This window comes from Sphaerodactylus townsendi, linkage group LG02 (assembly GCF_021028975.2).
Source record: "Sphaerodactylus townsendi isolate TG3544 linkage group LG02, MPM_Stown_v2.3, whole genome shotgun sequence".
Taxonomy (NCBI): domain Eukaryota; kingdom Metazoa; phylum Chordata; class Lepidosauria; order Squamata; family Sphaerodactylidae; genus Sphaerodactylus; species Sphaerodactylus townsendi.
This window is the reverse complement of record NC_059426.1, coordinates 128,292,539-128,317,771: the sequence shown is the minus strand read 5'-3', so window position 1 is coordinate 128,317,771 and position 25,233 is coordinate 128,292,539. Positions and strand designations below refer to the sequence as shown.

At 42.9% G+C, this 25,233-nt stretch overlaps 2 protein-coding genes across 2 annotated transcripts in view; one reads left to right on the top strand and one right to left on the bottom strand.

Moving 5' to 3' along the window:
• Positions 1-4,637, top strand: part of RYR3 (ryanodine receptor 3) — a 372,359-nt gene extending 367,722 nt beyond the window's left edge. Inside the window, exons 105-106 of the mRNA XM_048484286.1 lie at positions 3,100-3,151; positions 3,671-4,637. Coding sequence (XP_048340243.1) covers positions 3,100-3,151; positions 3,671-3,766 — 148 coding nt within the window. The 3' untranslated portion in view covers positions 3,767-4,637. The remainder of the gene's footprint in view (positions 1-3,099; positions 3,152-3,670) is intronic.
• A 1-nt stretch (position 4,638) lies between these two features.
• The window catches only part of AVEN (apoptosis and caspase activation inhibitor), a 169,705-nt gene continuing 149,110 nt past the window's right edge, over positions 4,639-25,233 (bottom strand). Inside the window, exons 4-6 of the mRNA XM_048484284.1 lie at positions 12,580-12,675; positions 9,530-9,890; positions 4,639-5,152 (exon numbers count right to left, since the gene is read on the bottom strand). Coding sequence (XP_048340241.1) covers positions 5,043-5,152; positions 9,530-9,890; positions 12,580-12,675 — 567 coding nt within the window. The 3' untranslated portion in view covers positions 4,639-5,042. The remainder of the gene's footprint in view (positions 5,153-9,529; positions 9,891-12,579; positions 12,676-25,233) is intronic.

Sequence of the window (25,233 nt, the reverse complement as noted above, 5' to 3'; positions counted from 1 at the left end):
TTCTTAAAGCCAGTTATCACAAATAAATACCCCCATGCATTTATGTATTTCAGCACATAACTGAACAGACACAAGGTAACAGGGCAGTACATAGGAGCAACCAGCAACCATTTTCATGTTTAACACCCAAATTATAAAAACCCGTCTCCTTATAATTATGTACTGGTATTTAGATGGTGGAAAAGAGTGAGTAAAAATAATCTATATGCGTAAAAATAAAATCTCACTTATTATGGTTTTGTTTTCTTCAGAGAATGGAGGAGATATTGTGGTATGGGTTATGTATCCTACGCATTTCAGCTAATGGGCTTTTGCTTATTCCCTTCATGGTGGAGGAGCCCCCTTCATGGTGGAGGAGCAGCAGTGGCATAGGAGGTTAAGAGCTCATGTATCTAATCTGGAGGAACCGGGTTTGATTCCCAGCTCTGCCGCTTAAGCTGTGGAGGCTTATCTGGGGAATTCAGATTAGCCTGTACACTCCCACACACACCAGCTGGGTGACCTTGGGCTAGTCACAGCTCTTCTGAGCTCTCTCAGCCCCACCTACCTCACAGGGTGTTTGTTGTGAGGGGGGAAGGGCAAGGAGATTGTAAGCCCCTTTGAGTCTCCTGCAGGAGAGAAAGGGGGGATATAAATCCAAACTCCTCCTCCTCCTCCTCCTCCTCCTCCTCCTCTTCTTCTTCTTCTTCTTCTTCTTCTTCTTCTTCTTCTTCTTCTTCTTCTTCTTCTTCTCCTTCTTCTTCTTCTTCTCCTTCTTTTTCTCCTTCTTCTCAGTTCAGTGAAAGAATCATGAGCTACCCCTGAACTCAGTAAAATGAATTCAGTAAATTCATTAAAATAAAATATAGGAATACCCATGGGCCATTGATAAAGGCATAAGACAAGGGAATTATCTAAAACACAGATTTCATGCCAGCCTATTCACAAAGTTGATGGTGGCACTTGTGGCACACTCCAGACTCCAAAGCATCCTCATTTAATCTGGACAACCCAGTCACCAAGTCTCCCTCTCTACTACAGGGTTTCAGGAATGCTCGAGCTACTATTCACTGCCTGTCAAAACAAGTGATGGTCAACACCTACATGGGATTCCTCAACCACAGAATCCCAACCAGCCATCTCTAAAAGCTCCCCACCCCCACCCCAATCCCCCAACTAAGCCTTCCTTCAAACCACTGGCTTGGATTCAAAAATTAGCGGGAATACAGCAAATGGCTTTTTTTTTGTCTTCTTACTCCAGCAGTCCTTTTTCAGGCATGTTGGTTTCCAGGTTGGCAGGACCCCTGTGGACTAATAGCTGCTCTGAATCAGAAGACTGCTCTGAGGATTTTCAGCAGCAGAACTCTAGTTACAGAAGGTGAGGGGTGGAGGAGTGATTCCACCCCTTTTGCAATATAGCCCTTCTCTGGCAAGGTTTTTATTCCATGTGGGTAGTGTGAATTCGGAAATCAACTTCCCCAGGGTTAGAAAGCACTTCTGGAAAGAGGTGAACACCCTCCTCCCCACCAAAAAAAACCCAATTTGGATCAGAACCTTTTACTGTTAGATTGCCAAATCCAGCCCACTGATGTCAGTTTCTCTAAAGTAACTGTCATGGCAGCCAAAAGAATATCAGAAATAGTGGCTATTCTGGCCCACAGGGAAATATGTCTTGGTCATAAAGTTACACTGTGCGGAAGAATGTTGGTCCATATCAGATGTATAAAGTCCCATATCTCTGGTTTCAAGTTCCTAAGTGCCATTAACAAGCATGTTCACACACAGCACAGCTACTTTAGCAGCCAAGACAACAATGCTCCTGTAGAGGATGGTTGAAGGACATATAATCTTCCACTTCTACTTTTATAAATTGGATGCCTTTGCTCTGCAGAAACTGTCTTTGAGTGAAGGGTGTGCCAGTAGGTTGTTCAAGATTGATATTCAGCAAGAGAAACTGTCTAGGGATGGGCAGCACTATTAGATATGCCCCATACAAGTATACACTCTTCCATTGAAGAAGACAAAGCAAGTGGGACTTAAACCATGATAAACTTATTTTCTTCAGCAGATACAAAGTATCCTGCCAACCTGCATTATTAATCTCACTGCCAGGAATTAGGCCAGGAAGCTGTCTCACAGTGCAGACTAATTTGAGTCCTGGGAAGACCTTGCTTCCTGCCTATCCTGTTCACTCTTTAGGTACTTAATAGACTGTTAAGTTTAGTAGTAAAAATGATGGAATAAATTTCCAAGTACAACTTCTGTGATGAACAGCCCATAGCATTAAGATCAGTGGTCTACTTAGTCCAAAATCCTGTTTCACACAGTGGTCAGTCAGTTACTATGGAGAACCAACAACAGGATAAAGAGGCTGAGGCCTTCCCCTGATGTTACCATCTGGCACTGCTAATCAGATATTTACTGCCTCTGAATGTGGAGGTTTCTTTTAGTTTATTTCAATTGCTATTTACAGTTATTACCCTTTACCACAGTCTCAGGGTGGGTTACAATAAAACATGCAACATTAAAATCATGGCAGGAAAAACACAATAAAACTTCATTCTAAAAACCCAGATACAATCTAAAATCTCCCTCATGCATCCCAACCACCGAAAAGGAGGGGTATACAGACATCTCAAGGGCCCACTGCGGGGGAGGAATCAGTCTTCACCCAGGGCGGTCTTTGCCAGGCACTGAATCTCCAAGAGAATAGATGCCATGTGAAAGAGAGGGCATTCCACAGTGTAGGGATCACTATGGAGAAGGTCCTCTAGGTTCCCCCTACCCCCCTTATATCCGACATGATATAACAGCCAGGCAGGCTTTTCCCTTTGACCTCAGTACCTGGGCAGGAACACATGGCCAAATGCGATCTCTCAGGTACTCAGGACCGAAGCTGTATAAGGTTTATATAGGTTAGCACCAGCACTTTGAATTAAGCCCAGTAGCACATCAGAAGCCAGTATACCATTTAGGTTTTTCTTTGCATGTTGGTGATTTTGTCTCCCTGAGTTTTTATGGAAAGATAATATCCATATAGATTTTTTACATATTACATTACATTTTTGTCATGAAATAGAATTCTCCAGTTGAAACATGGTTTCTTCTAATTTTTTTCAGGTTTTTTCTGATGTATCTAATTAATAAGGATGAAACAGAACATACAGGACAGGTAAACAATCTCTGTATATGTGGATTTATTTGAAGGCATTTCTTTGCCTTTCTGATATACAAATAGGCAAACCAAGAGGCTCACGGTATTAAATTATAAACTAATTTCAGAAATCTAAAAGGTTTTAAAGAGAAGACAGTGGCAGAATAAAATACCAGAGTTGATGAAGCCACTAGTAGAATCTATAGAATAAAAAAATATTCAGAGAATAAGAGTAGCAAATATTTTCTATATTAATCCATGAGAATTAATAGGGATATTCTCTCCCAATAAGCTACCTGCAAAGGTACTTCCAGCAGGGTGACCAAGACAACTTCTGCACCTGGACCAGGTTAGAAGCCAGATTCAGAATACTATCACTCAAGACAAGCCACATTTGCTACTCCCAGCAAAGGACAGGGTGAAAGTTGTTTAGATCAGAAGAGTATGTTGAATGCTTTTTAAAGAAAATTCTCATCACTGTTTCTTTCAGAATAGTTCCTTCTTTTTAAAACATCTCTCTCTCTCTCTCAATTTCAGGAGTCATATGTATGGAAAATGTATCAAGAAAGATGCTGGGATTTCTTCCCAGCTGGAGATTGCTTTCGCAAACAATATGAAGATCAACTTGGATAAACACATCAGCAATAAAATATACTCAAAATCAAAATGAAGCAAAAATCAAGCAATTACCATTTAATGGTATAATACGAATATGTGTTTGACTTCTCCATACAATAAACTAACTTGTTTCATTGTAGGACAATCAGCTTGAGTTTTTGCACCATCAACAAACAGGCTCTTGTATTAACTGATTTTCAATTTTCATATCGGAAAACGTCAAAGAAATATGCTTACCTTAAACATTTCTGTTCATTATCCTAGTTTAGGAATAATTTGTATTATTTATTAATTAATTAAGGCATAATTTAGAAATAATGAATATATTAGTAAACCCTGTCATGAAATAAGAGATAGTTTAGCTACAAGGGCTATTGTATTGTATTAAATGCACAACATCTGTAACTTAAGAACTTGAACATGGAGTGACAATGCCTCATATATTCACTTGTTGTAATATTAAACAATGTTTCAGCCAGCCCTTATATTCCCCACGTCATTTCCTAATTAATATGGGAAGGTAGAAAGTTTTGCCGAAACATTTTATTGCCACTGAAATCCTAATTAAGTGCCTTAAATCTTTGCAAAAATAACTATGCAAAAATATTTTTATTAGTATTTTAAAATGACTTTTTTGTTAAATCAGTTATGTTGCTTTCCTGTCTAATTGTATGAAATACTTGAAAGGTAATCACATACTTGTTCCAATAATAGCTTGTTAGATGCAGCTGGTAAAAGAAATGTATTGTCTTACAATCTTATAGAAGTAAATTTTAGGACAAGTAAAAATAATGGTTTATGGTCAACTAGTGGTAAAGTTGCTATGTTTATGCATTTTTCCTTTAAATAAGAAGTGCCCACTGCAATAAAGAATTTACAAACCAAACTCCAATTTTGTCACACTTTATTATTTTTTGTTAGAAACTACCTTGAAAGCTGTATTACAAACTGTAGAATTAACACACAGCTGCACTAGCTCTTCTTTACAGTTGCACAACAAAAACCAGAACATGTTTTGCTTTTATCTGTGTTAGGTTGCCTGAGCCACTTATACAGTTCTGAATTTTTCTACAAGAATTTATGATTAATGTAATTACATTTCTTCAGACATTTTGATATAAATAATTCTCTGCTGATAACACACATATTTCCTGGAAGTAGTCCGCATATGCCATTTCAAAATGTCACGCAATACGGCTACTTAATTTGAATGCTTGCAAATGAATATTTCATATCCAGCCATTATTATCTTCATTTTTCAGATACTAGTGTTACAGCCAAAGTGCAAGCCTTAGGAAATCATGCTGTCCAACCAGTCTTCAAGGTCTTCTTCAGTAATACTTTTGGATTCAACTTGCTGCTGTTGAGATACTGGGCTTTTTTCTCCAGTTCCATCAAGCTCTAAGAAGATTGGAAACAAATACCAAAATATTATTGAAACTCCATTTCTTCAGGAAAAGCAGGTTACTGACAGTGATATAGACATGTCTACTAACCAATGAGAAAGCAGGCTCTCTGATTTCCAAAGGAGGGTTAGTGTCCTGATTCAGTTCTGAAAATCATCAGTTATGAATTATAATGAGAACTACCATGCTATAGTGGTTAAGATCAGCAGACACTAATCTAGAGAACTGGGTTTGATTCCCCACTCTTCCACATGAAGCACGCTGAATGATCTTGGACTAGTCACAGTTCTTGCAAAACTCTCTCAGACCGTGGAGGAAGGCAGCGGCAAACCATCTCCCAACATCTCTTGCCTTGAAAACTCTAAGGAGTCTCCATAAGTCAGCTGTGACTTGATGACACTTTCCATCCCTACAACAAGCTATAAGCCAACAGCGGCTGGAAGATAGAATGAAACACACTGGTGTCTCCCCATGGGGAAAGGGGAAAAGGTTACACTAATAAAACTGAAAAAATTCACATTAGTGATTTGCATCACAGAAATTCTTGGTATTACAGAAAGTTTCAGATGGGGATATCTGACATTCCTAATGGCACTCAGCTTTCCATGGGAGGAAGCCCTCCACACACACACACAGACACCACAGAGGATTTCCCTAGAATTTCTTCTTGGTTTTTGGCATGCTACCTTTCTGCACTTTCAGGCGAAAATGGACCATGCTGAAAATGTCCTTTATTATTCATTAAAAACAAAGTACCAATGCTTAATTTGACAAAATAATGACAACCTCAATATGTAGATAACCAATTTGCTGATCTTTTAATTCACATAGACAGTTCACAAGACTACTTCTTCTAGTTAATGTTTGGCAACCTTGTTGGTTGCTCTGCTGAAAGCATCAATTGTTCTTTTACCATAAACCAGTGTATCCCACTGTTGGTGACATTCAATCTGAAGACTGCAAGTCAGAAAATGAGCAAGAGATAAATGCTGATGTCTTTTCTGACCTGAAGGCATCTCTAGCAAATACTTACTTTGGCAGAGCTCTTTTTCCTTTGGTTTCTTGACCTTAAAGCTCAGCTTCAGAAGAACAAAAAGGTTAGGCCAACCATCAACAAAATATTTTTGGCTGCCACTTACATGGCAGACGGTGGCCTGAATTCAGCTGGATTGTCTGTCAAGCACTATCTGCAGGCATCCTAGCCAAGAGGTACTTCAGGTTCAGGTTCTGAGGAACTAACCCTCATCAAGGGAATATGTTCCTGCTTTGCCTTATTTAGCAGTTATTTCTCAAGCAGCCTTCTGATTACCTGTTACCTGATATAATACATACACGTATTAAAAGCGTCACTCTTAACCCTTCCAAACTTTCCTTTTAATCCCTCTGACACCTTTAAAACTACCAAACCTTTAATTACGCAGTGACACATGCTACAATTAAACTTCAGCCTTATGGCAAAGAGATGACAAGAAGGTACAAAGTAAACATGGTCTAGCTCCCTGAGGCCAATGATTAAAAACACAACTGACATGTGCATGACCTTTCTCCACAGGGCCAGCAACAAACTTTGCATTAGAATAGGAACTGATCTCTGAGATAGACGAGTCCTATATCTAATTCTTGAGGCTACTATTGAGTTTGTCAGATTCTCTGGAAATGTGAAACAAAAAATCTGTTCCACAATATCCAAGAAATTAAGAGAAAATTAAAGCACAGTGAGGCATACTGATAGACCAATACGGGAATACATTAACTTTTGACTATGGATCATGGAAAGTTACAGTTGGTTTTAAATGCCCCAACATTTGATTGTTTTGATGTGCAACTTATACTCTGGACAAGAGGCTATTGTTAGGACATAATACAGAGAAACAGAATGGTTTTCAGTTGGCATAAAGTAAAGTTTCCCCTTCAGTTGTGTTCGACCCTGGGGTACCACTGAAAGCAGTGATTTTATAGGCAAGCCTCTTTGTGGGGTAGTTTGCAATTGCTTTCCCCGGCTTTTCTTTACCCCCTAGCGATGAGCTAGGTACTCATTTACCAAGAAATGGATGGATGGCTGAGTTGACCATGAACCAGCTGCCAGGATATCTGACCCACAGGGGGCTCGAACTCCTGACCGTGTCAGTGGCAGTGAAAGCACTTAACCACTACACCACGCAGCTCCTTCAGTTGGCAGAGTTGTCATATAAGGATGTGTTTTATCTCCCTAGCTCTTCAATCCATATGCAGAACATATCATAAAGAAAACTGGATTAGATTTAGATGAAAGTGCAGTGAAATTTAGTGGAAAGAATATTACCAAATGAGGCGTCATCAGTATATCTCAAAATGTTAACGGTAGCTCTCTGTGCACATATCAGGTTATTACTGGGGTGAAGCTAGGTATTACTACTGCTAGTATTACTACTGCATTCCCCAGTTATCTACACTGTATCCTCAGCAAGCTAGGTATTCATTTTACCAGTCTCAGAAGGACAAAAGGCTAATTCAGCCTTGAACCTGCTACCTGAAACCAATTAACATCAGGCAACAACTCATTATTGGCAGAACATACTGAAGACCTGAAATGACTTTGAAAGCAGAAAGTGCCAAAGTAAGATTACAACTAAACATCAAGAAGACAATAGTAATGACTGCTGAAGAATTAAACAACTTTAAGATGGACAGTGAAGAAGATGTAATTGAAATTTTCTGTTCCTTGGCTCAATCATCAACCAAAATGGAGACTGAAACCAAGGAATCAGAAGGAGAACTGAGTAGTCATTCATCCTGACTAAGACTTTAGACCTTTATTAACTCACAATTTGGTGCTGCTTTGCTGGATTATTCTTATTTACAGTTTAGAATGTTTCACAGCAGAGACCTAAATATTCCTTTGTGCAACATACTAGTACTACAGAATTTATTCATTCATTCATTCATTCATTCATTCATTCATTCATTCATTCATTCATTCTTTGGACTTTTATACCGCCCTATCCCCAGGGGGCTCTGGGCGGTGCACAACATATAAACATAATACAATCATAAGACAGCTAAAGACCTTTAAAAGCAGCGATAGAAACAGTAAAAGCTAAATATACTAAATGTAATAAATACAAGTATAAATATAAGTGGTGTCCGACAGCTCCATTTTCAAAGTCCTCTCCCCAAGAGGGAGGGACGGCGAGTCCCATTACGTGACAAAAGGCCCAGATGTAAGGGGCCTAAAGGGAGGGGCATCATCAGTGGCCGGTTCCTCTAAAGGCCCACTGGAACAGCTCCGTCTTACAGGCCCTGCAGAACTCACCAAGGTCCCACAGGGCCCGGACAGATGGAGGGAGAGCGTTCCACCAGGCCGGGGCCAGAGCCGTAAAGGCCCTGGCCTGCGTGGAGGCCAGCCGCATCATCGAGGGGCCAGGGACCACCAGTAGATTGGCCTCAACTGATCAAAGAGGCCGTACAGGGACATACAGGGTGATGCGGTCTCGAAGATATTCGAATTCAGACACTGACCTTCCTGAACTCCATTCACTGCATCCAAACATTTTACTTTGCAAAGTTTATTGGTTAGCAGAAGCTTTACGATGCCCCAGTTTATTAACATGGCTACTTTAAGATTTCCTCTTAATATTTCTTCACTTTCTCTGGCATGCTGCATCAAATGTATTGGGTGAGCATGGGTTCCTAATGGAAACTGAGCAAATTCATAGTAAATTAACACCAACAACAAGAATCCCCAAAGATCATTTGCAGGAGATGATTTCAGAAAATGTGTGTAGTCAGGAACTGTGCAAAGTTATTTCTAAAAAGGGATGACCAAAAATGAAACGAATCACTACAAGAGCTTTGGTGCAGACTCACCTTTAGCTAGAGAAGAAAAAACTTGTAACATGCAGTAACAAAGACTTATTGTCCTCTAATGATGATGATAAGTGGATTTACTCAGGAGTGATGACCCTGCCACAGAGGCCAACCCTAAATATTTTATTGAATCATACTGAAGTGGTCTCTACATCATGTGTCAGCATGCCTCTTGAGACTATGTACATACTTCAATGAACAGCTTTAGGCTAAGCCAAATACATTGTCAAATTATGGGCCAGAAATGCATCCTTAAACTCACATGCCAGGTTTATGAATAAAACATAAATGAGAATTACTAACAGCAAGCAAGAGACAGAAGAACTCGGTATTTCAATAGAAGGAGGATTTCTGAAGGATAAAGATATTACAGTCTGCTGAAGTGTCAGTGCACAATGCAGAGCAGTACCCTAAAATTCAAAAGGTAAGTATAAATGAAGATAATTGGGCAAGTTCCTGCTTAACTGTAAACGAAAGCACCACTACAAAATTGGGGGGAAAAATCAAATTAGCAGAGAGGGCTCACCATTTTCTTCAAAAGACTTTTCCAACTCTTCCTCATACATTTTGCTGTGGGGCATTGCTTCCACCACAGAGCTGGTTTCACAATCAACTGGAGCATCCAACTTCAGAAGTAAATCCAAGTCTTTGTCCAATTGATCTGTTTCTTGGTGTGAAGCTAAAGGGTTTTTCGGGAGGGCCTCTGAAGAAATAATTTCAAATCCATCTTTATTAGGTGGGATCAAGTGGGCAGCAGAGACTTCAGCAGAACAACTGCTTGGCACAACTGGACTTGGCCCCACAAGCTGCTGTAAATGAGCACCGGTCCTCTTGGAGATGTCATCACTTTTCGATTTAATGGGGGGAAGTGTGGCAGGTACTGCATCCTAGGAATGTAAGGAAAGCAAATTAAACAATGGGAATGCCCTTGAAACATCCCATAACTATTCGCAATAAAAAAGTTTGCACGTAAAAAAGCAACAATTTATCAAAAATTGAATATGTCAGTTGTGCAGTACTGAAATGAAATGTATGCTGTTTGAAGACCACAAGCCATAAAGAACAAGCACTAAGACAGTCATTTAGTGTACCTATTCATTTAGAACCAACTTGATTATTTAAACATTGTAAGTTCTCATTTTTTCTCATCTTCTATAATAATGTCCTTTTACATTTCTTTTTACATTCAGAAAAAGAAGACGAAGGGTTTGGATTTATACTCCACCTTTCTCTCCTGTAAAGAAACTCAAGGTGGCTTACAAACTCCTTTCCCTTCCTCTCCCCACAACAGACACCTTGTGAGGTAGGTGGGGCTGAGAGTTCCGAAGAACTGTGACTAGCTCAAGATCACTCAGCAGGAATGTAGGAGTGCAGAAACACATCTGGTTCACCAGATAAGCCTCAGCCACTCAGGTGGAGGAGTGAGGAATCAAACCCGGTTTTCCAGATTAGAATCAACCTGCTCTTAACTGGTGCTGGCTCTCTCAGTGCAGAAGGGCTTGAATGTGTGTTTTCTTCTGAGAAAATCATGAATAAACTTGAAGCAGACAACATTAAATCAGCAGAGTTGCAGTCCAAGGGTAAAATATTAATGATGTTCTTTTCCCCAGGTTGGTCCACTTTAAATTCTATTCTACAACAATGGAATGAAAAGCTTCAGTTTATTAAACAACAGTACTGGTGTCAGGGAGTTGGGATGTTCAAAACACCTGCTAGGTCCACAACCTAGCAGATCATGTTCTTTCTTCTGACAGCAGGGACATATGGAGGCAGCAGAAGAAACAGAGTATCCTCCAGGCACCACTCCTGAGAAATGGAATATTACTTGGAGACCCCCTTGAGGTTACAGGGGCTTCTAGGGTAATATCCTATTTATCAGTAGGAAGAATGCTGCAGCTATCAGTGTACAACTCTTCGCACATGCCCTTTAGAACCATAAGAATGAAGAAAGTGGTGCAATGTTGTTTCAGTGGAATGTTGTGGGGGCCTCATGGGCAATCCTATTTTCCAAAAGGAAAGCCATCTGGATAAGTTAGTTTTTCTCTCTCTTTGTAGCATTGCTAGTGCTGGCGAGGCTAAAAGAAACACCATGGAATTGTGATGTGCTACTCCCAGGCACCATTCCCATTGCTTGGGAGATATGATGGGATGCTTTTGGACAGCCCATTAATATTGGCAGCCATTCCTGCTTAACAATGTAGAGCAAGGTCCCCAACCTTTTTGAGCTTATGGGAACATTGGAATTCTAGCCCAGCATGGTAGGCACAGCAATACATTGGCCACCACCAAATGTACAATGCAGGAGGTGGAGCCAGCCGCAAAATGATTGCCACAGCTTATCTTAAGTAATACAGTGTAGGTCTTTTGTCAAATACTGCCAAAGCAACATTTAAAAAATCCGAACAGACGATCAAATACACAATAATAATCAGAATGCTTGCTGGGCAAAAGCCCTGCCTGGCTCCTCCCGCTTCCTAAAAGCACTTGGTAAGCACGATAAAAGGTATTGATAGGCACCATGGCACCCATGCACACCACATTGGGGACTCCAGTGTAGTTATTTCGATTGCCCAGACACTATCACTGTACAACAACCTAGATGAGCACACTGCTTGATTCAGGGGCAAAAGAAAAAAGGGAACTAAATCTACACACCACTATCTGGATCTCATTGACCTGCCATCTCTCATCATGCACTGCAGGAGAATTTTTGCACTGGAACAAAACCAAGTGATGCTAAGATGTTTAAGCAAGCCAGCGAAAGCCTCTGCTCAATCAACAGTAGAAATAGGAATGACCCAGTCTTGGCATTTCACTAGTAAAAAAAGCATTTCAAATGCAAAACAAATACAAATTTCTCTGCTCCATTTGCAGAAATGCTTTTGAGCTGCACAAAGAAAAAGGTGAGCAATGTCAGTGTCTGGATCACTTTAAGCATTCCCACAAGACAGCAAAGCGGCTTTTAGTAGTTATCCAGCCTTCTCCTTCCATTGCTGATTGATTTTTCTAGCTTTTGATGAACTGTAATCTTAGATGACAGCCTTCCTTAACTCCTAGCTTTCTTCCCTCTATCTGAACCTCTTCTTTTACAGAATCTGAAAAAAACCACTTTGTTGTCATGTTGCTACCTAATATTCTAAACGCTAAGCATAAGCAACCATTTGATATATGCCTGACTGGCAGCTCTTCTGCGGAACAAGGAATCCTATATAGGTTAGCAAAAGTTAGAACAGAAGAACAGAACCCAACACACATTTCATTTTGACACTGTCCTCTGCTTTCAGTGCTCTGTTCCTAAAGAAAGGGAAGGGAGGGGGAGGAAACAACCAAATTAGAACAAGCAACTCTTTGGGGATGCTAGCTTTGACCAAGATGAACCCGGCATGCGGAAAACACTTTGTTTAAAAGATGCAGTGAAGCATGAGAAGTGCTGACACAAAGTCCTCCATTTCACAGGCCTCCGCCCTTTCAGACCCAAAGCAGCATGTATATACTACAACACAGGCCGATTACATTATGGAGGCTACTTTGGCATAATGTAAATTTCACGGTATTTATCAGCAGGATGAGTATTACCTGCAGCAGATCAGCAGCCACATTCAGTTTGAGATGCAGAGGCAGCTCTTCAAATGCTTGGACCAGTGACTGGCAGTCAGCATAGAACCCAGGTAACTAAAACAAAATAAACACTCCGTGAATTAGGTTAAAGCTGTAAGAAAATTTAACTCAAAAACACCTCACTTGTACCCAGATGGCCCACATTCACTATTACAGAGGTGGTAGAAATCTGTATGATGTCCTCCGTCACTAAAGTAAACTGGGTAGCCCATGAGGCAAGAATTCCAAATTGGACGATAAACAAAACCTTAAAATAACACTACCACATGGAAGAACCAAGACTGAGTAAGGTCATTCTGACCCCATTCCTCAGCTTTCTTTGCAACAAGTACAAGAATTAAAAATCCTGGAATTATCAGAAACAATTTAAGAATAAGAAAGCCACTACAGGAAACGAGCAGATGCATGAAAGCATAAGTTCTAGGACAAGGCCCACATTTACATTTCCTCTATCAAACCAACTACAGCAGGGGCTTCATAGAGCACAAAGCCTGCAGAATTTAATATTTAGTCTTTGTCATCTGTGCTAACTTGAAATGAAATACCCTTAAGTAGAAATATAATGTAAGGCTATTCATCTCATTGCAATTATATTTTAATATGAGGAATCAGCTTTTCAAATGAATAAATTATATCGTCTACTTCTCATCAAATGGCATGTCAAAAGTCTGTCACAAATGGTGTTTGATTGATAAGCAGGTGTGTGATAAGCACAAAATATTAATTATTTGATTTAAAATGTGGCTGAAGTTCATCCATGACCTGATAGATTAATTTTCAAAATTTCTGAGGCATGCGTAGTCTTCAGTGAAGGTAATTTGCTCCTCTGAAGGCATCTTGGGTTCCTCTCTCCATTCTAAGGGAAATGCTGGCTCTTCTGTTACGCCCCCCCCCGGTGACGAAGGGAGGGGGAACTGCGCCCAAGGTATGAGCTGCACGTGAGCCCTCTCTCACCCCTGACACGTGACAGCAAGGGCGGCACCCGAGACAAGCCGCCCCAGATGTCCCATTACTGCTATGTGTCTGGCCACCCCTGCTGCGGCTGACAGTTCATCAGAGGAAGACTTGCCTGAGCCTCACAGAGCCATGCCAATTGTGTCAGCAGAAGAGGAAGAATTACAGCTTCCCAGTTCAGGGCTCCTCAGGAATACCAGGGAGGATGATAGCTCTAATGATTTTTCAGATGTAACACAGCGTTGCCAGCAGAGATTGAGAGTGGCCTTGAAAGAGAGGTGGCATTCTACTCGCTTGCAAGCCTGGCATGAGTGGGAGTCTTCGTAGAAGCCTTCTCAAGCAAGCAGCCCAGAAAGCATATAAAGAGCTTCAGTAAAGAATTACAGGTGTGGCTGCAACATTTGTGTTTCTCGGCAACTCCTGCATGCCACTGTTCTGACTGTTTTGGATCTTGCTTTGACCTTGGACTGGCTTTCCATGATCTTGCTTATCAGCTACTCCCTCCAGGTTTGTCTATATACCATGTTACTTGACTCTCTGGACTGTTTGACTCTGTTTCCTGGACTTTCCCCTGGCTGGCTATGTTGTGTTTAGACCTGACAATGAACTGACTGACCTTGTGTCAGGGTGACTCCCCGCCATAGCAGCACACCTGCCCTGCCAGCACACCTTCCTTGAGAGCTTCTGAGAGGGCTTCTTCTGCTTTATTGGGAAAGAAAGTGGGCTCCAAGAGACTGAGGCCTGTGGAAAGATCTCCCAAGTCACAGTCAGATTAACGGTTCCGATCCCTGTCATTGTCTTTCTCACAGCCATCTTCAATATTGGTGCTGACTCATCCAGAGCCCCAGAGCCAAAAGAATAACACTTCTTCTCGGAGTCGCTCAAGAAGTCGTTCTTTTTCTGTTTTCTCCACGACTGCAATTGTGACAGAGCACATCTCTCAGGATTTAGCTCAAAGTGCTATGTTGGTGGTGGATGCTGCTTTGGCATCAGTGGTTTTGCCTAGAGCTTCGGAGACAATGGTTGAACCTCTGCATTGGGTCAGAGATGGTTCACCTCGTCATTCCTCGTCACCCCTACTTGAAGCAATCGGTGCAACATAATCAACTCTTGGTGCTGTATTCACTATCGGTGCCACTGCCATCCACATCATTCGAAGTATTCTTGTCAGTTTCAGTTTGACATGTATCGAATTACAATGTTGTATTGATGAGGACACTTTCTCTGGATCATCTGCTGACCAGGAAACATTGTCTGAAAATTGATGATCGGGATCTTGGCGTCGGTTCTGCTTGGGGCCAACACATTCCTGTCGTCTCTGCTCTGATTCCCACAGAGTCCCTTCTCCACACAACACAGATGATCAGCGCCAACCATCTAACTGATCTGACTCCAGGTCACCCATCATCCAAAGGCAAATATCTTCTTCGGCATTGAGGAGGTATGATGCTGAGGTCCCAGATTCATGGCACAGCAATTGTTTCTCGAGGGACAGGACCCATTCCAGATTCAGTCAGAGTAGTAGGTTACCTGGTCAGTACTGAAACCGTCCTTCATGATAATTCAAGGCATTGTTCAAGGGACTGTTCCAGGTTGCATCAACACCATATGTCACTGGATTGGCGCAGAGGTCTTTCCTTGCACGATTGTTCACCTTGCCATTCTTCAATTTGAAGAGTACCTCCTTGTCAACATGGGGAATTTTCCCCCTACACACACACTGTTTGACATCAAGGTATTGCTATCGACACCCATCCTCCAGGGACAGGCATCACTCCCAGTCAACAATAAGGTCTGCAGAACATACTGACCCTGACACTTTTTCTGAGCCACCTGATTTGTCCACCCCTGAGTCCAAGGCATCAGACCCATCACCAGATGATGAGTTTGTTCTCAGTTCTGAGATTTTGCCTTCCAATGACTGTATGCAGACTATTTAATTAGAATGACAAAAGCCTTGAGTCTTCCTATTGATTCGAAGGATCAGGCCTGCAAGGACCTGGCTGTTGATGTTCTTCATGCCTCCAATAAGGCACCAGTGGCTCTCCCAATGGTGAAGGCATTCACTGATATCACCACAGCCAACTGGGAATGGCCGGCCTCCAAAAAAATTGAGAACGTAGACAAAGTCTAGCAATCAGGCTGTGACTTTCTTTTCAGGCATCCTGCACCCAATTTGATGATGGCAGAGGCCATTACATCAAAATCTACAGCTCAGCCATCCTCTCTCCACCCTGTGACTCTTGGATGGAAAACTTCCCACCTTGGAGCAAGGGAGAGGAGGGGAGCATTTGAGAGAGCTCTAGAAGGATCTATGAGAAGATGATCAATCTCTACCATGGTAGGCTCCATGCATACACAGACCCATGTGTGCCTGAACAGAAGACCACTCAATGAACAACAATTACAGGTAAGTGCAATGTTGTTTGTCTTACTGACATTAAGACAAGGACTAAATTATATATTAGATTCAGGAATGTAGTAGCATCCTTGCATCTCATTTATTTCCTACAAGAGTTATGCCCCACTGCTTCCAAAGTACAGTAAAAATACAGTAAAATTTCATTAAGAAAATGATTGGAACTTAGACCTCATTAAAAGCCTTCACAAATAAAATGACCTTATAGTATTTCTTTAAAACATATCAAAATGATATCCTCTGCACTTCCTTAAGGAGCCTGTTCCACAAAGTGGGAACAATTATAGAGAAAGGAAGGGCTCTAGCAAATGCCAAGGAGGCCATTGTGTGCAGGAGAACAACTAGAAGGTGGTAATCAGAAGAGGGAGAAACTACAGTCCTTCAGTTATATAGTTCATGGCCATTCTTTATCACCGTCTAGTATAATTTAATGTTAGAAACCTCAGCCAAGGAAATCATTAATTGTAATATCCACAGAATAGGGGCACAGGGAGGTATAGCAGCAGAAATCAGATTGGCAAGATAAACAAGTTCAGACATAGGGCAGCTTTGATTCTTCTTAAGATGCCTCCCTCAAATAGGGATGCAAGCCAGTGATGGCTAAACTAGTATCTGTGGAGGAGTGGGAGTTCTTTAAGCTGTTGCTTCTGAGAAATTCAACATCCACAATGAAGTTGTGCTGTGCAGAGCTTTTCAGGATTTCACGATTGTCATAGCAACCATGGGCCTCTTTCAATTAACACACACAGCACAACTTATTCTGCATTTCGAAACGGAGGTTCACATTAATGGAGGTTAATGTGGTTCTATTGTTCTGAACAAACCAATATCGGATTTTAAACTATGAATGGGGTATGATCCTTAGATGGAGGGGGGAAGATGAATCCAAACAGTTTTCTGGCAGCACTGGGGATTCTCCAACTGTCGCGGCTAGCAATTGGGAAGCAAAACCTACGGGCCCCTGGAACTGGGAGGTCATGTGGGTAGTAGATATGACTTCTCCAAACCACCTTGTCCTGTGTATTGTCGAAGGCTTTCACGGCCGGAATCACTTGGGTGCTGTGTGGTTTCCGGGCTGTATGGCTGTGTTCTAGCAGCATTCTCTCCTGATGTTTCACCTGCATCTGTGGCTGGCATCTTCAGAGGATCTGATGTTGGGAAAGCAAGTGGAGTATATATCTGTTGGAGTGTCCAGGGTGGGTGGAGAAACCTTGTCTGTGAGTAACAAAGAAGGCAACCAGGTCAATAGTTGAGGGCATCTGAATAGAAGTATGAGTAACAATGAAGACTATAGCATAGGCGTAACACTGGAGATAGTAGGGTCACTGGTGGGAGCATCTGAATAGAAGTATCCTGGCCTTTGTTTCTTTTGTCTATGGTCATCCTGTGTTTGTGTGGAGCTGGTTAGACACTGTCTTGACTCTAGTATTTTTCAACACTGGCAGCCAAGTTCTGTTCATTTTCATAGTTTCTTCCTTTCTGTTAAAATTGTCCATGTGCTTATGGATTTCAATTGCTTCTCTGTGTAGTCTGACGTAGTGGCTTTCAGAGTGGTCCAGAATTTCTGTTTTTTCAAATAATATTCTATGTCCAGGTTGGTTTATCATGTGTTCTGCTATTGCTGATTTTCACTGCTATAAGCACAGCATCTGACTTTACTGCTATATAGTAAATATGATTTTACTGCTATACAGCTGATTTTACTGCTATAAGCACAGCATCTCTTTTGGCTCTTGCTATACCACAAATAAACAGGCATTTAGAATGCTGTCATCAAATAATGAGGCCCATCTACACAATGATTTGGTCATTGTGGTATCCAAAATAGTTGCTTTCTGATGGCTTATTCCTTGGGATGTTGCTGAATATTGCTATATTCATCTTGTTAATTCCACAGGCCAGGAAAGACCTAGTAAACGTGCATTCATGTAATCTAAGTTAGACAATTACTATGTGCTCTAATATGCATAATTCCTTCCTGATTGCCTAGAAAACAGGACTGCATTAACCTCTAACTGTTGTTTGTTGAATGGTCACCTGTACAGTCCCACGTGGGAAAGTAGCAAGATGACTTAGTTTTAGGAAGGCAAACATGAACTGTCAGTTGAATAGAGACTGTAGGACCACTCCTTCCACCTCCACATCTCTCATATCATCTATGTCCATGAAGTAGTGTTTTGCAAAGGTATATGAGGATGACCATGTGGCAGCCTTGCAGATGGAGTCAACGGAGAGACCATAGTGAAAAATAACATTGGTCTTACCTGTGAAGGAGACTTCTCCATTGAGCAATGGATGACATCTGGGTTATTGTCAGCTACCATTCAGGAAGGCAGGGGTTAAATAAAAACTTCCCAGGCTCCTCTCTGTGCTGCGGCTCTGCCCCGTCTCCTGTGCTCCAGTTCTGGCTTCTCCACAAAGCAGTATTCCGCCTCTCAAAAGATTCTCTGCAAAAAAACTTGACCTTATAATGTTCCAACTCGCTTCCAATGTGCAAATAAGAAAAAACCATGGAAGTCATTAACAAAGGCCTTATGGAGTCTAAATAACAAGGGGCTCTGAACTAATAAGCCTAAGACAGGAGGAAACCTCCTGGGTCATTAATCAAAACAGAAACCAATGATTAACTGTATAACAACTAACTAATCTTGGAGCAGGATGACGACCAATGGGAGGGCAGATGTCATCCATTGCTCAATGGAGAAGTCTCCTTCACAGGTAAGACCAATGTTATTTCTCCATTGAGCAGGATGACATCTGGGTGAACTCCCCTAGCAGTATCAGATAGATTTACAGGGTGGGGTCAAAATCCTCTCCAATGACATGCTGCAGGACTCTAGGTCCATAATCAGCATCGGCAGCGCTGAAAACGTTCAGCCTATAGTGCCTAACGAAGGTGGATAAGGAGGACCAGGTTGCTGCTCTGCATATTTCCTCCACTGGTACGTTATTGTTAAAGGCCGCATTGGTGGAAGCATTGCGGACGGAGTGTGCCGTGATCCCTACTGGAACCGACAGCTTTTGTTCCTTGTAAGCCTCGCTGATGCATTCCCTCAAGCACTTACTGATGAAAGGGGCTGATAATTACTGACCTCTGTTGTGATTGGAAGTGGATATGAACATGGAATCTGATCTCCTGAATTCCTGAGTTCTGATTAAGAAGGCTTTTAAGGTTTGCCTCACATCTAATGTGTGCCAATACACCTCCTTAGGGTGTTTTGGGTTGGGACAAAAGGTGGGTAGGAAAATTTCCTGTTTCCTATGAAAGGTGGAGTTGACCTTTGGAATGAAGGTAGGGTCAATACGTAGCACCACCTTGTCCTTATGAAAGACACACAATGGGGGTTTCATGGAAAGGGCAGCTAGCTCTGAAACCCTTCTAGCTGAAGTGATGGCTACCAAGAAAACAGCCTTCATGCAAAGGTGCTTAAGGGAAATCTCCATGATGGGCTCAAATGGTTTCTTGGTCAGGGCTTGCAATACTAGATGCAGGCTCCATGTGGGAAAATGGTGGTTGACCGGGTTTATCTTTCAGTGTAGCACCCTAAGGAATCTAACTATGTGTGGGTGTGAAGTGGGAATTATGCCCCTCCAGTCTGGGTAATACAGGCGTGAGGGCTGCCATTTGCCTACGTAAAGTATTAGCTCTAAGGCCTGATTCCATGCCGTCCTGTAGAAAACTTAAAATGTCCCTGATCCTAGGTTCTGTAGGAGTCACTCTCTTCCTCCAGCACCACCTAACAAAAGCCTTCCTGGTAGTGTTGTAAATTCTTTTGGTGGAAGATTTCCTGGAGGCCATTATGGTGTCGAGGACGGCTTTGGAGTATCCCTGAGCCTCTAGCTGTCGCCTTTAAATCTCCAGGCGGTCAAGTTGAGACGTTCTGGTTCCGGGTGGAAAATGGGTCCCTGTTGCAGGAGGTCCCTGTGCAGAGGGAGTCTCAAGGGTTTGCGTGCCGACATCTGTAATAAGTTTGTGAACCAAGGTCGTCTGGGCCACCACGGTGCTACCAATATGACATCTGCCCTCTCTTCCCTGATCTTTCGGAGGAGTCTGGGGATCATGGGGAAGGGAGGGAAGGCGTACAGGATTCCTTGAGGCCAACTGGAGGATAAGGCATCCGTATTCTCCACTTCCGGGTGATGGAATCGAGACATGAATCTGGGGAGCTGTTTGTTCAGATTGGAGGCGAAGAAGTCCAAGATTGGAGCTCCCAGGGCATGAGCTATCATCAGGAAAATTTCCTTCTTTAGTCTCCACTCCCCTGGATGAATGCTCTGTCTGCTCAGCCAATCTGCTTGAACATTTAGATTCCCCTGAATATGTTCGGATTTGATGGAGAGCACATGAGTCTCTGCCCACTGAAAGATCAGGAGGGCTTCCTTCTGCAGCTCTGCAGATCTGGCCCCCCCCCCCCCCCCGTCTGTTCAGGTAAGACTTCGCTGTTGTGTTGTCTGTCCTGATCAGCACGTGTGACCCCTCAGGAGGGTGTTGAAAGTGGCTCAAAGCCAACGGGATCGCTCTTAGTTCCAGCACATTGATGTGAAGTGCTGATTCCTGGGCTGACCAAGTCCCTTGAATAGAATTCCCTCTAGAGTAGCTCCCCAGCCTAGAAGGCTTGCGTCTAGAGAATACCTGTTTGGTGGTTGCAATCCAAAACCTGCGTCCCAGATTTAGGTTGGATGGTTTCATCCACCATAGTAGACTGACCTTGACTGGTCTTGGGATCACTACTTCTCTGTGGCTTTGTGGCGATGAGATCCCTGGAAGGGCTGAAGGAACCTCTGTAGTGGTCTTGATCTGAACCTTCCTCCCTGTCTTGCCTCTGATAATGCCACCATGAGGCCCATCAAACTTGCTAGAGAAAGCATGAGCATTTGTGTTTGTGCAGAACTTGGTTGATTTTGGCTTTCATAATCAGTTGTTTCTTTGGAGGGACCAGAATCTTGAAGGTGGAGGGGGCTATGATAAAACCCAGGTGTTCCAGTCTCCGTGGGGATTTTAGGAACTCTTGGCCCGATTGACGAGAAAACCATGGATTTCTAAAGTCCGGATGGTTTCCTGAGTGTGTTGTTCTGCTTGGGTCGAGGAGTCCGAACGAATCAGGATATCGTCGAGGTAAGGGTGAATCCTGATGCCTCTTTCCCTGAGAAGTACGATCAGGTTGATGAGGAGCTTTGAAAAAACTTGGGGGGGCAGTGCATAGTCCAAATGGAAGTGCTCTGAATTGGAAGTGTTCTTTCCCCACTCCAAACCTCAGGAATCTGCGATGGCTCTCGAAGATGGGAATGTGGAGATATGCCTCTGACAAATCTATGGAGGTGAGGAATTCGCCTGGTTGAAGCGAGTCTGCGATGGACCTCAGAGTTTCCATTCTGAAATGTTTCAGCCTTACGAAGCTGTTGACATACTTCAGGTCTAGGATTGGTCGCCACTCCCCAGTTTTCTTAGGAACCGTGAACAATTATGGAATTATACTCCTCGTCCCCTCTGTTCTTGTGGCACCGGCTCTACCGCCTCTATATTTAGTAGATGTGCGATGGCTTCTAGTTTTCTGGCTCTTTTTTCCGGAATTCTGGACAGCGGAGACATGATAAATCGGCTTGGGGTAGAGACATGAATTCTATTACGTACCCTGAAGAGACTATTTCCAGGGACCAGGCGTCTGCGTGAGGGGCTTGCCAAGTTTGGTGAAACTTTTGGAGCCTGCCCCCCACTGCATTGTTGTTGGCGTCATGCCTTGGGTTGTCGATTGTCCTGCTGGTATCGGTCAGGGCAACCCCTTCTTGGAAGTAAAACCTTTTGAATTGTTGTCTTCCCTGGTTTCCAGTATGGGCGACGAAAATTGTCTCTTTTAAATTGACTGGTGCTCTGCTGGGGTCGAAAAAAGGACTGAGAAGATGGCTTCTTGTCAAGGCCACGAGCCTGTTTTGGGAGATGTTTAGGTTTCTCCTTCGGATCGACCAGGAACTCATTGAGTTCTTCTCCAAAAAGCTTGTGTCCGTGGAAGGCACATTCGGAAACCATGGTTTTAGAACGCCAGTCGGTCTGCCATGCTCGTAACCAGAGTAGCCGACGTGTGGCCACTGAAGAGGCCAAAGAACGGGCTGAGAAGGTGACTGCATCTTAGGTGGCGTCGGCCGCAAAGCTGGCTGCTTTGAGCATTCTGTTCACCCCTTCTATGGCTTTGGTCTCAGTAGGGGGTATCAATTCCAGAACCTTTCTTGCCCATACTATGGAGGCTCTGGAGACAATGGAGGCTGTAGCCGATGCTCTAATGGCCATGGCCGTCGCTTCGTGTGCTCTTTTGCAGAATTGATCAGATCTTCTATCCTGCATGTCCTTGATCTGGCCTCTGCCATCCTTGGACACCAGGCCTGAGGACTGTAAGGCTGCCACTGGACCATCTATAATGGGAACTTGTAAGATGTTGTTAGCATAAGCAGGTAAATCGTACAGTTTACGCAAATAATTGGGGCACCTTTTGTTGGCTGCGGGCTTGTCCCATTGATTAGTGACCTGAGTTTCAAAGTATTCTGGGAATGGGAAAACCCTTTTGGAATCAGGGTGAGGTGGGAAGAATTTGCCGTCACCCTTGTGCAGAGAAGTGGATTTACGTTTAGAAGACCCTTCACTGCTTTTGGCTTCTCCAAGGTGCAAGGCAGCAACAGATTTGGAGAGCAAATAATGGTAGTCTTCAATCTTAAATAGGCGGGAGGATTGCTCAGTGACCTGCATCTCCTCTAAATCCTCCTGATCAGAGAGTAACTCCCCTCTTCCTTACCCTGGGTCTCAGAATCTGAGGAGTCCACAGTGGGTACAGGGATTAGTTTTGGCTTTTTGGGAGCAGCCTTGATTTGCCAGGCAGAGCCAGCCCTTTTATTTTCTCTAATGGAGTCATTAGAGGTTGAGATGGAACTGAGAGAGGGACTGGGGGGACAGAAATCCATCTGTGATCTATAGAGGGTTAACATCTCCTCTCTCATTACTGCCTTTTCCTGCTGAAAGGGGCCCTTAATGAAGGCAAAAATTTCAGTCTTTAAATCCCCTAAGGAAATCTTACCACTCTCTTCAGGATTTGAAGCCTCCTCCTGTTCTGTTTGAGCCATTAAGCAGTCCTGACTCGGTACACCAGAGTGCATTGGACTGTTGGAGGGAGCGGCAGAACCGCCGTCCACCATTTTGCGCGCCTTTTCATTTCGGCGCGAAGGCTCACTCCTCTGGTGACTGGCTGCTCTGCCCAGATTCTCCTGCCTTCGCTGCCTTCGCTGTCCTCCTCAGAGGACAGAAGCTTTTCTCCCCGAGGCATGAAGAGGAGAGGAGGAGGGATCGAAGTATCAATTGCTCACCGCTTCAAGCTGTTAGGCAATCTGCCAGTCAGTACAGTGGCGATGGGAGTGCTCAGCTGCTTGAGAGGAAGGCTTAATAAACTCCCAGTGAAATTTAGAATCAAACAGTTGATATAACGTCCCAAAAAAAGGAAAAAATGCCTGCTCTTCCTAAGGCAGGGAACAAAACTGGAGCACAGGAGACGGGGCGGAGCCGCAGCAAAGAGAGGAGCCTGGGAAGTTTTTATTTAACCCCTGCCTTCCTGAATGGTAGCTGACAATAACCCAGATGTCATCCTGCTCAATGGAGAAGCAGCTAAGATGGACTGGACTCAACTAGAATAGCATGAAGCTGCAGCAGTCAACTCATGCTCAGTTGCAACAGGGTTAAATACATGTATTTATCCTTCAAGATTGTACTGGATGGATTGTGCTGGCTGTTACTTGCCCAAATTAGAGCCTAAAATGGAGATTAATAGATCTTTTAAAAAGGATTTTGTTCTGTCTGGATAGAAAAGCTCTCTACAAATATCTAGGGAATGTAGAGACTGCTTCCTGGTAGAATGATGGCTTGACTTAAATGACATTTTGGACATAATTTTGGGAGCAAAACAGGAGCAAATTTTGAAAGACTACTCAAGTTATCATAGACTTTCAGAAAAGAAAGGTTATGTCAAAGCACCTGGAGTTTGCTGACCTTTCTGGCTGATGTGGTGTCACTATTTTCATTGATCTGAAGACAGAAGGATCAGGTGGTCATGGGTTCAAAAGGTTTGCCCATAAATTTTGAAAGAACAAGTGACAAGCTCCATTGAGGAACCAGAGGTTGGACTGGGGACATTAATTTACTAACCCACAAAAAATAATTTGGATTCGTTTGTGTGAACAGGATTCTCCTTTAGATGTGGCTTGGAAAGCATACTATGGAGTCTAAGTAGGCCATTACAGATGTAAATGAGAGTTTTTCCTGGATTAGGTTTAAGAGATATCCGGGCACATTTTCAATGGGACCTCTGCTAAATGTAGACTGCAATGTTTGGGTGCAGGAATGGTTCCTGAACAAAGAGGTTGTGCTCCTAGGGAAGGAAGATGTAACTGTTAGGGGACATGGCTATGAGTATTGGAAAACAAGTTTGTCTTGGCCAAAAGGGAGCTATTAAGATGGCTGATGTGAATTCTTGACTCATGTTGTAGATGAATCTGGGGATTAACTGTAGGAGAAGAAATGTGTACAGGTGTACAGCAGTCCCCACACCTTTTCCTGTCCATTTGGATCTAAACTGCATCCCCCAGAGAGCTTGGGTACTGTGAACCTTATGAACAATGGTTAATCCCCATTTCCAGAACAATGTGGAGAGGTGGCAAAATGTTCTTTATGTAGAACATGAATGTGAAGTTATTTGTAGCAATTTTCACATTATTGCCTGATATGGGTATGGAGAGCTAACACTGTTGTATATGGCCTTGAGTTCTACTACTAAAGTGAAAGTTATTCTTGAGCAGACCATATCCCAGTGACTAAAATCTACTTTATTTCAGCGGGTGTTGGCCATGAAGTTGGCCATGGTGAGTGTGACTTCTAGCAGAGGAACATGCGAGAAGACGCCGACCAGGAATTAGCTGCAGGATGTTGGAAAAGGAAAGGGCATTTTTCCTGCTTGGTTCTGTATTGGTTTTCAGTCTAATGCAGGGGTAGGGAACCTTTAACACTCAAAGAGTCATTTGGACCCGTTTTCCACGGGAAAAGAAAACACTTGGAGCCGCAAATAATTTTTGACATTTAAAATAAAGATAACACTATATATATATAGGGTTTTTTTTACCTTTTACTCCGCTCATTCCGAGAAGCGCATGGATGAGCCCGCCCTGCTGCCTGTAGGGCGGGCAAGGATGAAGCCAGCGGCTTGGCCTCG